Source organism: Rhinoderma darwinii, chromosome 3, assembly GCF_050947455.1.
Source record: "Rhinoderma darwinii isolate aRhiDar2 chromosome 3, aRhiDar2.hap1, whole genome shotgun sequence".
NCBI lineage: Eukaryota > Metazoa > Chordata > Amphibia > Anura > Rhinodermatidae > Rhinoderma > Rhinoderma darwinii.
In genome coordinates, this window is record NC_134689.1 from 368305343 (window position 1) to 368319709 (window position 14367).

The 14367-nt window shown below is 41.1% G+C and overlaps 1 protein-coding gene across 1 annotated transcript in view; it reads left to right on the forward strand.

Annotated features, from left to right (window-relative positions):
• Nucleotides 1–3032: 3032 nt before the first annotated feature.
• The window catches only part of DDX56 (DEAD-box helicase 56), a 34307-nt gene continuing 22972 nt past the window's right edge, over nucleotides 3033–14367 (forward strand). Inside the window, exons 1-6 of the mRNA XM_075855368.1 lie at nucleotides 3033–3126; nucleotides 8738–8899; nucleotides 8998–9152; nucleotides 9238–9408; nucleotides 9521–9611; nucleotides 10173–10414. Coding sequence (XP_075711483.1) covers nucleotides 3076–3126; nucleotides 8738–8899; nucleotides 8998–9152; nucleotides 9238–9408; nucleotides 9521–9611; nucleotides 10173–10414 — 872 coding nt within the window. The 5' untranslated portion in view covers nucleotides 3033–3075. The remainder of the gene's footprint in view (nucleotides 3127–8737; nucleotides 8900–8997; nucleotides 9153–9237; nucleotides 9409–9520; nucleotides 9612–10172; nucleotides 10415–14367) is intronic.

A 14367-nucleotide genomic window follows, 5' to 3' on the forward strand; every position in this document is an offset into this window, starting at 1 on the left:
CCCAACACAACCCTCATTAACCATTTTATTGATGAAAAAAAAAGCGTCATCTAAGTAATCCTCGAAACCGACGTAGTCCAAACACCAAACCTGTAAAAAATCAAAAATATATAAAAAAAAATGAAATAAAACATGTCGTAGGCTTACTTTCACTTTCATGTGTGATACTGACTGTTATACCATGTATAGAAGCCTGCGGCAAAGTTGGCTTAGATACAGGGCGCCAGCAGACAGTATCATACATGGCCATACAGACATATATACAAACAAACATACATACATACATGCAAACATACATGCACGTATACACATACAAACATGACAACATACATACATGAAAACACATACAAACATACATACATGCAAACATACCTACATGAAAACACATACATGAAAACATACACACATACAAACATGACAACATACATACATACATACATGCAAACACATACATGAAAACATACATACATGCAAACATACATGCACATATACACATACAAACATGACAACATACATACATGAAAACACATACATGAAAACATACAAACATGAAAACATACATACATGCAAACATACATGCACATATACACATACATGCACATACATACATACATACATACAAGCAAACATACATACAAGCAAACATACATACAAGCAAACATACATACAAGCAAACATACAAGCAAACATACATACATGCAAACATACATACATACAAGCAAGCAAGCAAGCATACATACAAGCAAACATACATGCACATATACACATACATGCACATATACACATACAAACATGCAAACATACATACATACAAGCAAACATACATACAAGCAAACATACGTATATGCAAACATACATACATGCAAACATACATACAAGCAAACATACATACAAGCAAACATACAAGCAAACATACATATATGCAAACATACATACATGCAAACATACATACATGAAAACATATACATACATACATACATACAAGCAAACATACATACCTACAAGCAAACATACATACAAGCAAACATACATACAAGCAAACATACAAGCAAACATACATACATACAAGCAAGCATACATACATACATACATACAAGCAAACATACATACAAGCAAAAATACATGCACATATACACATACATGCACATATACACATACATGCACATATACACATACAAATATGCAAACATACATACAAGCAAACATACATATATGCAAACATACATACATACATGCAAACATACATGCAAACATACATACATGCAAACATACATACTTGCAAACATACATACTTGCAAACATACATACATGAAAACATACATACATGCAAACATACATGCACATATACACATACATGCACATATACACATACAAACATGACAACATACATGACAACATACATACAAGAAAACATATACATACATACATACATACATAACAACATACATACAAAAATAAACTCACCTAAGACGTTCCCACGAAGAGCTGAACGGTCCCGTCACTTTTCTTCTCCCATTCACAATAACAGAGCGGTGGGCGCAGATGAAGTAATCACGTGGGCCTGATATGATTACGTCATCTGCGCCACAACGCATTGTTACTATGAATGCGAGCGGCGCCAAGAAGGAAGATGGCAAGTGACGGGACCGTTCAGAGCGCCGTTAGAACGTCTTAGGTGATTATTATTTTATATATTTTTAGTTGTTCGCCGGGTGCTGATGCAGCACCGGTGCGGCGGGTACAAAAATGTAGTGACAGGGTGGGGGAGGGAAAAGTGGCTTGCCGAAACGGGGTGAATGTAGTGTAGTGTAGTGTACAGTACATTCACGGTAAGTTCGTCTCAATCGGGCTTACCATGCCCGCTTGAGACGAACATTCTCCCGATGTTGCTAGAACTACAGTATCTAGCAACATCGGGAGCGCGCACACAGCAGAGCGGAGCGGCTTGATTGACATCGAGCCGCTCACGCCCCTTTTTGGAAAAGATAACCAGCACTTGCTGAGTTATCAAGTGTAAAAAAAAGGCACTTAGGAAATGAATTTTAAATTTTTTTTAACACCAAATGTTTTAAAATTCATTTCCTGCTTAGAATGTATAAAAAAAAAAATTTGAGTCAACTTGGGACAACCCCTTTAACTTTACCGAAGTGTCTTGAGAGTGAATAGGCATCACCTCCACTGCCGACACTTCGCTAAAGTTTCTGTGGGAGTATTTGACAGCACAGCGTGATCTCGCGAGATCACGCTGTGCAGTGAAACAAGCTAAACATGAATGGAGAAAAGTGTATGACGCTGATTGGTCACTGATTCGTCAGCGTCATACACTTCTCTTTACAACGCCCACTTGGTAAAAAGGTAAAAAACGCCTAGTTGGCCATTAAGAAACTAATTAGCATAAACCTAAAATTGCTCATAACTTGCTCAAAAATGATCGTTTTTCAAAATAAAAAACACTGTTGATATCTACATTACAGCGCCCATCAGATTATGTAGGAGATAGGCCACTTATAATCTGGTGACAGAGCCTCTTTAAAGGTGGAAAAAGTTCTGAAATTATTCATCTTGTACTGTTTTTTTTTTACATGACAAAAACCTGGTGCTTTAACAGGGGTGTATCGACGTTTTATATCCACTATATATATCTATATCTATCTATCTATCTATCTATCTATCTATCTATCTATCTCTATATATATATTATACCTGTAGCTTTGTTTGCATTGAAGGAGGGCCCCCACACACACTTCTTGCACAGATGGCGTGCCCTCTGATGTTAGTGAACAGGTTATAGTGTGTATATTGTTTCTGTTTGTAAAAAATTAAAAAGACAAACATTTGCCCTGTTCGATTATTAAAATACTTAATCTTCCAAGTAAACATTAGACTTCTTTCCGCGGTATAGAACTGAATGTGAGAGCATGTGTATACATAACTCTACCACACAATGGCGCTGCAGTACAGTAAAGTTGACGCGTCGTTGTCTGTCCTCCTGTAAAAACTCTATGATACGCTGTGGCGCTCTAGCTAGCTGGTTCATCTCTGTGGTGTCAGTCCTCCCCAGTTACACACGTGGGTATGGCCACGCTACGCTTTCATGAGCTGGGGCTGGATGACCGTCTTTTAAAGGTGAGCACATTTTTAAAGGACACGTGACAGTGTCTATAGAAGCGAGGGGCGTGTGGAACGTAGGAGATTTTGATATACGTTCCAATATAACATTTGTCTAGGACTAATTCGAAAATGCCCTGAGAGATTAATTCCAGTTGCTCACTGGACTACAATTCCAATCATGCCATCCCTAGTTATGACTGACCAGGCATGCTGAGACTTGTAGTTTAGCAGCATTGGACCACATCATTGTGTACGCTGCTTTTATCAGGTTTATAGTTACTACTAAAGTTGAGAAAAACAAATATGTCAGTTTAAAAGGCTTGTGTGATCGTCATGTGTCTGGCTTCATAAAGCTGCTACCAGCCATACGTTTTGTATCACATAAAAGTTGTGCATACATGTAATAACCCTGCTGGCTGTGAATTCTGCCGCCTTTCTGGGGCTTCGGACAGGTAGGTAAGCTAGCCACGTGCTTGTGGAACAATTACACGTGGATCCAGGTAGACATTTCACATCCTTGTGTCGATAAAACTATAGAAACCCACCCCCCATTATCGCTGTGTCACCATGTTTGTGGTATGAGACTCCAGGAAAGTTTCCCGACCTATAAACCTTCTATTAGAATGAATAGTCGACTACGCGTTTCGCTATGGTAAGGATCGCGGATAAAACCAAAAAACTTACCATACAGCGTATGGTTTATTTATTTTTTTTACAATCGGAGTCAATGGTATGTTTGCAACTGTACGTACAAATGTGTCAACAGAGTTAAGGGGGTTTTACACTGGCAGATTATCGGGCAGACCAGCGTTATTAGAACGCTCGTTGCCGATAAGTGTAAACATGGCAGCGATTAGCAGATGAACGAGAAAACACTCGATCATCTGCTGATTGGATCGTTTTAAAAAAGTAAACTATAATCGTTGTCGGCAGCACATCTTGGTGTGTAAACAGGCAGATGCGCTGCCGACGGGATAATGTATGAGGACTAGCAATCTGATTAACGGCCGCTCGTCCCGATCCATAGCTCCTTGTGACAGGAGCAAGCGAGCGGCGATCATCGATGTCTCGTGGACGTACGCTCGCTGCATCGGCCGGTGTAATAGGGGCTTTAGTATATTCAACAAGTGCTGGGGACTGGACTTAGACCCCATCTCTGACAGGACAGCAGCCACAGGCTCCTTTCATTCAAAGTCCTTGTGACTGTTGCTAAAGGGCTGCGCTTGTGCTGCAAGCTAAATCCATCATCAACCGCACAAATTTCTCGCCTGTCATGAGAGTTTGCTACAATGTTTCAGGCAAGTGTACATTTTTTAAATGTATCAGACGGATTAGCTCACAAAGGATTGCCTGGTCTGGATACAATTGTCTACGGCTCATCTCTGAGAAGTATTAGGTCTGTTTGGATTTTCAGCCTCTAGACATAAAAAAGATAACTTTCGTTCACTGAGTGAAAACAGAGATTTTGAAAATGGTGAGGAACAGAAACAAAAAGATATTAGGGCTCTTGCACTTGGCAGAGCCCCTTGCACCAAGTCTAAACGGCAGTGGACAGAGGGTATACAGTTCCTTAGTACGGAGTCGTATGTACAGAGATATTTTCTCCTAGAAACAATCCTAGCGGAGAATACCTCCATACACACGACAGCCGATGGAACGTGCCACGTTTATTTTTTCTTTTGGATTTCATACGGAGAAACCTGTTTTGTGAAATTGGAGGCATACGGAGGTACAGTAGAGGCCTCATGAACCTCCATAGAAGACCTAATGGCTCTGAACAGAATGGAGCTGTAACAGATGTGTGCATGAGCCCTTAGGAAGTGGCATGAGGTGACAAATACATATATTTGGAAAACCCCTTCTATGTTCACACGGCCGCACACAAATTAACTCCATTTAATAAGGTCAATGTAACACGGATTTCGGCACGGACCGGTCAGCTCTCCTGTGCAGTAAAGAGGACCTGTTAGCTCTCCTGGAGCATTTTTTTCTTAGAGCGCTGCATAGTATGCCCTTCCTCTGGTAATCCTCTTGGAAATGTATGAATTAATTGATAATTGGGTGTTACCATTCCACTTGTCAGTGGGACGTGTCTCTACACACTGACATTATTCAATCATTGCTGACAGTGTCAGACTATGTAAGTACTTCTCCTATTGACAAGGTAATGCCCAGTTGTCAATTTATTTATACATTTTCAGGAGTAGTAACAGAGGGGCGACATATCGCAGAGTTCTAAGAAAATATGCTTCAGAATTGTTATTTCATGAGAATATAAGTATTTATTAAAATAGACATGTCAGGAGAGCGGACAGGTCCTACTTAACGTATCATGGGCTTAAATGGCACCTGTCAGCCCATTTATGTGGCCCTCTCTGTGGGCAGCATAAAGTAGTGACAGACCTGCTGATTTCTGTGTCGTCACTTATGTGTGCGTATGTTTTATTTGTGTGGAAATAGAAATGACAGTTTATATGTTGCAGCGTTATAACATCGTTGTGTGGCAGGAGTCCGATGTATTCCTGAGATGTGGGCTTCCCCCGCTATTGATCGACAGCTTTCTCCCCGTGCACATTAAGGCCTCATTTACACGAGCGTAATATACGCGCGTGCGACGCGTGTGCTTTTCACGCGTGTCGTACGCACCTATATTACTCTATAGGGCAGTGCAGACAATGCGTGAATTTTGCGCAGCGCGAGTGCGTTGTGTAAAACTCACGACATGTTCTATAATCGTGCGTCTTTCGTGCATCACGCACCCATTGAAGTCAATGGGTGCGTGAAAACCACGAAGGTCGCACGGAAGCACTTCCGTGCGAACTGCGTGATTCGCGCAAGAGCTGTCAAACTGAATGTAAACAGAAAAGTACCACGTGCTTTTCTGTTTACAAACATCCGAACGGAGTGTCTTAGAGATGAGCGAACCGAACTTCACCGGGTTCGGCCGAACTCGTTTTGACCGAACCCGGCAGGAGACAGTCACTGTCCAGGGTGCTGAAAGAGTTAAACTGGTTCAGCACCCTGGACAGTGACTTCCGATCCCAATATACCTGAACGTGTAAAAAAAAAAAAAGTTCTGACTTACCGATAACTCCCGGCTTCTTCCTCCAGTCTGACCTCCCGGGATGACAGTTCAGTCCAAGTGACAGCTGCAGCCAATCACAAGCCAAGCACAGGCTGCAGCGGTCACATGGACTGCCGCGTCATCCAAGGAGGTGGGGCCAGATGTCAAGAGAGGCGCGTCACCAAGGCAACGGCCGGGAAGTTCTCGGTAAGTACGAACCTCTTTTTTTTTTAAACCGATTACTCGATATGGTGATCGGAATGCACTGACGAGGGTGCTGAAAGAGTTACTGCCGATCAGTTAACTTTTTCAGCACCCTGGACAGTGACTGACGTCGACTGGCCTCATCTCTATGAAGGCGGCTGCGCGAAAATCACGCAGCCGCGCATCATACACTGATGACACACGGAGCTGTCAAGTGCCTTTTGCGCACGCAAAACGCTGCGTTTTTTTTGCGTGCGCAAAACGCACACGCTTGTGTAAATCAGGCCTAATAGGTAGAAAGCTGTCAGTCATCGGCATAAGGTCGGGGGGAGCACACGTCTCATGAAACCATCAGACGCCTGCCTCTTTGCACTGGCATCGCGCTGCAGTGTATAAACTCTTAAGTACTTCTAATAATAATCTTTATATAGCGCCAACATATTCCACAGCACTTTACAATTCAGAGGGAGCATGTACAGACAATATCAGACATTACATTAGTGACAAAACTTATTAATGATTCAAACAAGAGGAGTGAAGACCCTGCTCGCAAACGTTTACAATCTATGAGTACAACAAATCTAAGGGCACAGAGGGAAACAAACAGGCTGACGTGTTCCCTTTAACCCCTTAATGACCAGCCTATTTTAAAGTGTAGCTAAATGTTCGACAAACTTCTGACATGTCATAGTGACATGTCAGAAGTTTGTATTGGTGGGGGTCCGAGCACGGAGACCCCCACCAATCGCTAGAACGAAGCAGCTGAATCGCTCATGTGAGCGCTCAGCTGCTTCGTTACTGTTCGGCTTTTTCCGGAAAGCCGATGTATTGGAGTACGGGCTCATAGACTTTCTATGGAGTCCGTACACCGATACATTTATTTCCGGAAAAAGCCAAACAGTAACGAAGCAGCTGAGCGATCACATGAGCGATTCAGCTTCTTCGTTCTAGCGATTGGCGGGGGTTTCCATGCTCGGACCCCCACCAATACAAACTTCTGACATGTCACTATGACATGTCAGAAGTTTGTCGAACGTTTAGCTACACTTTAAATCATAATGACCAAGGTAGTTTTTTACGTTTTTCCATCGTCGCATTCCAAGAGCTATAACTTTTTTTATTTTTGCGTCGACATAGCTGTATAAGGTCTTGTTTTTTGCGGGACAAGTTGTATTTTTTAATAACAGCATTTTGAGGTACATATTATTTATTGATTAACTTTTTTTGGGGGGGGGAATAGAAAAAAACCTGAAATTTCGCCACTCTTTTTTGTGTCCTAAATCTACGCCGTTTACCGTGTGATATAAATAACACAATAACTTTATTCAGCGGGTTGTTACGATTGCAACGATACCAAATTTGTATAGATTTTGTATGTTTTACTACTTTTACACAGTAAAAAACGCTTTTTTTTCAAAATTATTTGTTTTTGTGTCTCCATATTTGAAGGGCCATAACATTTTTTTTATTGTTCTGCCAATGCAGTTGTAGGAGGGCTTTTTTTTTTTTTGCGGGAAGACTTGTAGTTTTTATTGGTACCATTTTGGAGTAGATGCGACTTTTATCACTTTTTTATCACATTTTTTTTTTACGGCGTTCACCGTGCTGGTTAAGTAATGTAATATCTTTATAGTCGGGGTCGTTACGGACGCGGCGATACCAAATATGTGTAACTTTTTAACTTTATTTTGTTTTTTGAATAGTAAAGCAATTTGTAAGGGGAAAAAGTGGGTTTTTCATTTTTTTTTTAATTAAACTTTTTTTTAACATTTTTACTAGTCCCACTAGGGGACTTTAATATGCGATCCTCCGATCGCTTTTATAATACACTGCAATAGTTTTGTATTGCAGTGTATTACTGCCTATCCATTTAGAAAGGACAGGCATCTGCTAGGCCATGCCTCTGGCATGACCTAGTAGCCATTCACTACAGGCAGACCTGAGGGCCTTTATTAGGCCCCCGGCTGCCACCGGAGACACAGACACTCGGCGATATTATTGCCGGGTGTCGGTGGGAGAGAGAGGGAACTCCCTCCCTCTCTCCAAAACAACTCAGATGCGGCACTTTGAGCGCCGCATCTGAGGGGTTAAACGGGTGAGATCAATACTAATATCAATCTCACACGTTCGAGCAGGAATGCCCTCCGCTACCTCTGGTAGCAGAGAGCAGGGAGATTTAACGGCTCCCTGCTCTGTTTATTTATTCTGATGCAGCGCCTCGAAAAGGCTTATGCATCAGAATAAAGCCCATTAGTGGCCACCGTGAAAAGGCGTATTGGCGGTTACTAACGGGTTAAAGTTGCCGGCCAAATGTTACTTTGTATTGGAAAGCATACTTAGCTGTTTATTTCTCTATAGGCCGTTGCAGATTTAGGATGGGCAAAGCCAACTTTAATTCAAGAGAAGGCCATTCCACTGGGCATGGAGGGCAAGGACCTACTGGCACGAGCAAGAACTGGGTCGGGTAAAACTGCAGCCTACTCCATACCCATAATACAGAACCTTCTACAGTCCAAAATGGTATGTAGACATTAGTGTCCCAGTGCCAGTCTGCTCACTGAATTTAGTATTGCATAATATGTATTAAGTAGTGAACTCACTCCATTGTCTCTATACAGACGGTCTCTGAACAAGCCATTCGAGTTCTGATCCTTGTACCTACAAAGGAGCTTGGCCACCAGGTTCAGAAAATGGTCCGACAGCTGACCACCTACTGTGCGCGAGATATTAAAATTGCAGACATCTCCGGCCAGGCAGATGTTTCTGCTCAGAGGTAAGAACTAGGCTTGGAGAAGCAAAATTTTGGCACCACAAATTTGGTCATCCAATTTTCTTAACAGGATATCTTTCTCGTTTAGACCAATCCTGATGGAGAAGCCAGACATTGTGGTTGGTACACCCTCTCGAGTATTAATTCACATAAACCAGAAGACCCTGTGCTTACGGGAGAGCCTCCAAGCTCTGGTGATTGATGAGGCTGACCTGGTCTTCTCATTTGGTTTTGAAGAAGATTTGAAAAACTTGCTATGGTGAGTAGAATGGTTCTGGACCATGTAATGGATCTCTTATGTACGCCACTTATACTAGATTGATAGGTGATCTCCGGTTTATTCTAATTAGTTATGTTTTTGATATTTTTAGCCAACTTCCAAATATCTACCAATCATACCTCATGTCTGCCACGTTCAACGAGGATGTCCAGGCCTTAAAGGAGCTTGTGCTACACAATCCGGTGAGACGTTTTTGAAAAGAACATTGCACTATTGAATGGGTTATGTACAGGGTTGTTTTGTTAGAAGGGTCCTTTAAAGATAAGCTGATCACAGGATATCCCGCTACTGGGATCGGCAGTAAATCTGTGGGAATCTGTAAGCAAGTTCTTAATTTTTCCCTGCAGCGACACCACAGAAGGCATTGCACAGTTCCCATTGAACGTAATGGGCTATCGGTGTAATGCATGACCATGCCGGGTAATCCAGAGAGTGAGAGACAGATGGTCTTTGTAGCTGCTTTAAGTTTTATAGATGAGGGTCCTGAAAGAGGGACTCTCCTCTATTAACTCATTTCCTATTAGGGAAATGTAAAAATGGGATTTCTAAACCAGAACAGCCTATCTGAAACTACCTTTCGGGATTTTAATCCTCCTTGACCTAATGAGGTGCCCAGTTTAGTTGTAATGATGGGGGTACTCTGAGCCCTGTTGCCAAGTATGTGGATATTTCCGAACCATAATGCGTTTTTGTTAGTTTTGCAGTGTTGTGGCCTCTTTAATTGAATGTTTCTGCTTCCTTAGGTTACCCTTAAGCTGGAGGAGTCTCAGTTGCCTGACAGCTCTCAGCTCACGCAGTATCACATCCAGTGCGAGGAGGAGGACAAGTTTCTTCTCCTTTATACACTTCTTAAACTCTCCCTTATCCGTGGGAAAACCATTATATTTGTAAATAAAGTGGAGAGGAGTTATCGGCTTAAGCTCTTCTTAGAGCAGTTTAGTATCCCATCCTGTGTGCTGAACTCAGAGTTGCCAGTGCAGTCACGGTAAGTACAAGAAATCCTTTCAATCGTATAGAATGGAGGTTCACCTTAAAGATGCTTTGTCACCACATTATAAGTGGCCTATCTTGTACATGATGTGATCGGCGCTGTAATGTAGATTACAGCAGTGTTTTTTATTTAGAAAAATGATCATTTTTGACGGAGTTATGACCTATGTTTAATTTATGCTAATGAGTTTCTCAATGGACAAATGGGCGTCTTTTACTATATGAACAAGTGGGCGTTGTACAGAGGAGTGTATGATGGTGACCAATCAGTGACCAATCAGTGACCAATCAGCGTCATACACTTCTCTCCATTCATTTACACAGCACATAGCGATATAGCTATATCGCTATGTGAAGTCACATAAACACACTATAACGTTACTGCAGTGTCCTGATAATGAATATACATTACCTCCAGTTGGGCTTGGCAACAGTTACCCTTTCTGATCTTGAAAACCTAGGTGGTATTTTTCCTCAGATGCTGCTCCTCCCCCCTTGTTATTGATCTGACATTTATAGCATGGCTTATTTATATTACTTAGAGAGAGTTCAGGGGTTTCCGAGTGCCTGGAAATCCCTCTCTGAGCAGTTCAGGGAAAAAAAAATACAGTAAAAGGCAAAACTTGATTCACTGCATATGAAATTATTATTGTGTACAATGAGAGCTGTAAAAATTCCTGTGCAGTGAGTTCCCCCTAGTGACCACTGCAGGAAGACAGAATTTTATAATGTTACACTATAGATGTGTGACATGGGGATTTGTAGTTTTCATAATAAAAAAAAAAAGCGAAGAAAAAAAACAGCCCTGACCTTTAAAATAATTCAGGAACTATTTATTAAATAAAATTACATTTTTGGGTACACTTTCCTGCCCAAGACCCCCACAATCCTGAGCAATATAATATCGCAATAAATGGTTAAAAAAAAACACTAAACATGAAAAATGCACAAAAGCATAAATATATCCCAGCAATTTCTACCTTAATCCTTTAGTTTGTTCCTATTTTGTCTCGTATTGAATTCAAATTGGGTAATCTATAAAGAATTCCTCTATGCGTCCGATGAGATTAGCCATGTCTTCCCTTCCCTCTCCTCACAATCCTGAATCTGGCTCTAAGACAACTGGCTGCAGCAGGACCCTCCCCCTTTGCCCTGTCTGCAGTAAGACACACTGATCATTTAAGTCCCATTCCTGCTAAGCTCGGCCCCTCAACCAGTTAACTGAAAATGGAACAGAACATCATGATTTTCTGCAGGATATCCTTCCAGACTGCTTGTTTTAGGAACACGCAAAAGATCCTGCAGACTGACCCACTAGGGGCAAGTGTATCTCCTTTTTTACTTTTATCAATGTTCATTATGTCCTTAATCGCTAAAGCAACATAGATCTCCAGGAATATAAGATATTTACCCATAACCACCATGTATAATGTATATCAATACCCCTTCGCCGCTAAACCAATGTGGACCACCAGGAGCATGACAGGAATACGATCACTAACGCTGAAACCACCCGATGTAAAAGTGTATTATGTAGTTTATGTAGAAAGTTGGCAAAGTCCATATAATCGCGGGTATTTTGCAGTCTCCGTCGTGGGTACCAATATACTTGCAAACCCCCCTTTAAAAATCCTGTGTCTAGAAGTGCTACAGAATAAATTCAGCCTTCCAGCGACAGATTTTTATAAGTTTCTTAGGATTAGGTACGCCCTGCGATATGTAGATATTACCACTCTTAATTTTTAACTCTTTTTTGTTTTTTTCTCATTGTCATCTAGGAGTGTTGGGGGGGATATCCACATTTTACAACTCCTTTTTTGAGCATCTATCATCAGATAAATCTTCCCAAATGCTTATCTGGGAAAGAGATTTTGAAGTCCAATTCTCCTTACCTGATTGGAAGCATGGTCTTTCTTGGGTAAGGAGGGTCTCGCATGGTATTAACCACTGGGAGATGGCACAGAAACTTTTCCTGCGGTGGTATTTTACTCCAGTTAGGTTAGATCAAATGGATAAATCTAAATCGGAGTCCTGTTGGAGGCAATGCGGATTTAAGGGGACTTCTCTTCATATGTGGTGGACATGCCCGGTAATAAAACAACTGTGATTCCAGTTTTAATTTGATATATACGGTCACGTCCTATCAGATCCTCCCGGAGCCATCTTTGGCTTTGTGCTTTTTAGGAATGGAATATATCCCAAGAAATCTGGTAGTAGTGATTGGCAATATTATCCTTGCCACGTGATTAATCATCGCTCGGCATTGGAAAATATCTATTACACCCTCAAAACGGGAAGTGATTAATGAAGTGACCCATTCTTGTAAGATGGAACAGCTGTACTCTGCTAGACACCCTGGAGGTCGGTTACATACAGCCCTTTGGTAAAAGCTCAGTTAAAGAGGACCAGTCACCTCTCCTGGCAAATATTTGTATTCCCCATAAATAACAATTCTGGAACATATTTTCTTAGAAATCTATGGTGTTCTGTTCCTCAGTTATTCCTCCTAGAAATTTAGGAATAAATTGACAACTGGGTGTTACCATTCCCCTTGTCAAAGGAGTGTGTCCCTACAGTCTCACTCTGTCGGCACTCATTGAACATTGTCAATTTCTGAAGGAGCACCAGTTTTCAATTTATTCATAGATTTCAAGGAGAATTAACAGGAACAGCACAATGCAGAATTCTAAAAAAAGATGCTCCAGAATTGTTATTTCATCGGGAATACAATTATCTACTAATACAGACAAGTCAGGAGTGGTGACTGGTCCTCTTTAAAGAGGCTCTGTCACCACATTATAAGTGCCCTATCTTGTACATAATGTGATCGGCGCTGTAATGTAGATTACAGGAGTGTTTTTTATTTAGAAAAACAATCATTTTTGACAGAATTATGACCTATATTATCTTTATGCGAATGACTTTCTTAATGGACAACTGGGCGTGTTTTACCCCTATGACCAATTGGGCGTTGTACAGAGGAGTGTATGACGCTGACCAATCAGCGTCATACATTTCTCTCTATTCATTTACACAGCACATAGTGATCTAGCTAGATCACTATGTGCAGTCACTTACTCACATATTAACGTTACTGAAGTGTCCTGACAGTGAATAGACATCACTACCAGCCGGGACGTGATGTCTATTCAGAATCCTGACACTTCGGTAAGGTTTGTGTGAGATTTACAGCAAGGCAAGCGTAATCTCGCGAGATTACACTGTAAACTCATTTAAAAAGAGATTACACTTGATGTGCTGTAAATCTCACACAAACGTTACCGAAGTGTCAGGATTCTGAATAGACCTCACGTCCCGGCTGGTAGTGATGTCTATTCACTGTCAGGACACTTCAGTAACGTTAATATGTGAGCAAGTGACTGCACATAGTGATCTAGCTAGATCACTATGTGCTGTGTAAATGAATGGAGAGAAGTGTATGATGCTGATTGGTCAGCGTCATACAATTCTCACCACAACGCCCACTTGGTCAAAAAGTAAAACACGCCCTGTTGTCCATTAAGAAACTCATTAGCATAAAGCTAAAATAGGTCATTACTCCGTCAAAAATTATCGTTTTTTAAGTAAAAAAACACTGCTGTAATCTACATTACAGCGCCCATCACATTATGTACAAGATGGGCCACTTCTAATGTGACAGAGCCTCTTTAAGTTGTTAGGGTGTGTCTGACTACAATCTTATTGACTGTTTCCATGGCAACCTACAGAAATATGAATGTAGCTGCACTGTAAAACAGGATAAGTAATTCAGTGTATTTACAAAGCTACTCAATTTTTTATGTTGACTATATTAACTGAAATATGGTATTCAAAGGTGATGTGTATCTGTGGTTTGTTGCTATTTTACAGTGTCTGAGTTAGTAAGCAGGTATAAAATATTTTCTTGATGTGGCCGTTTATTTGTGATAAAATGAGACCTTGTATTTT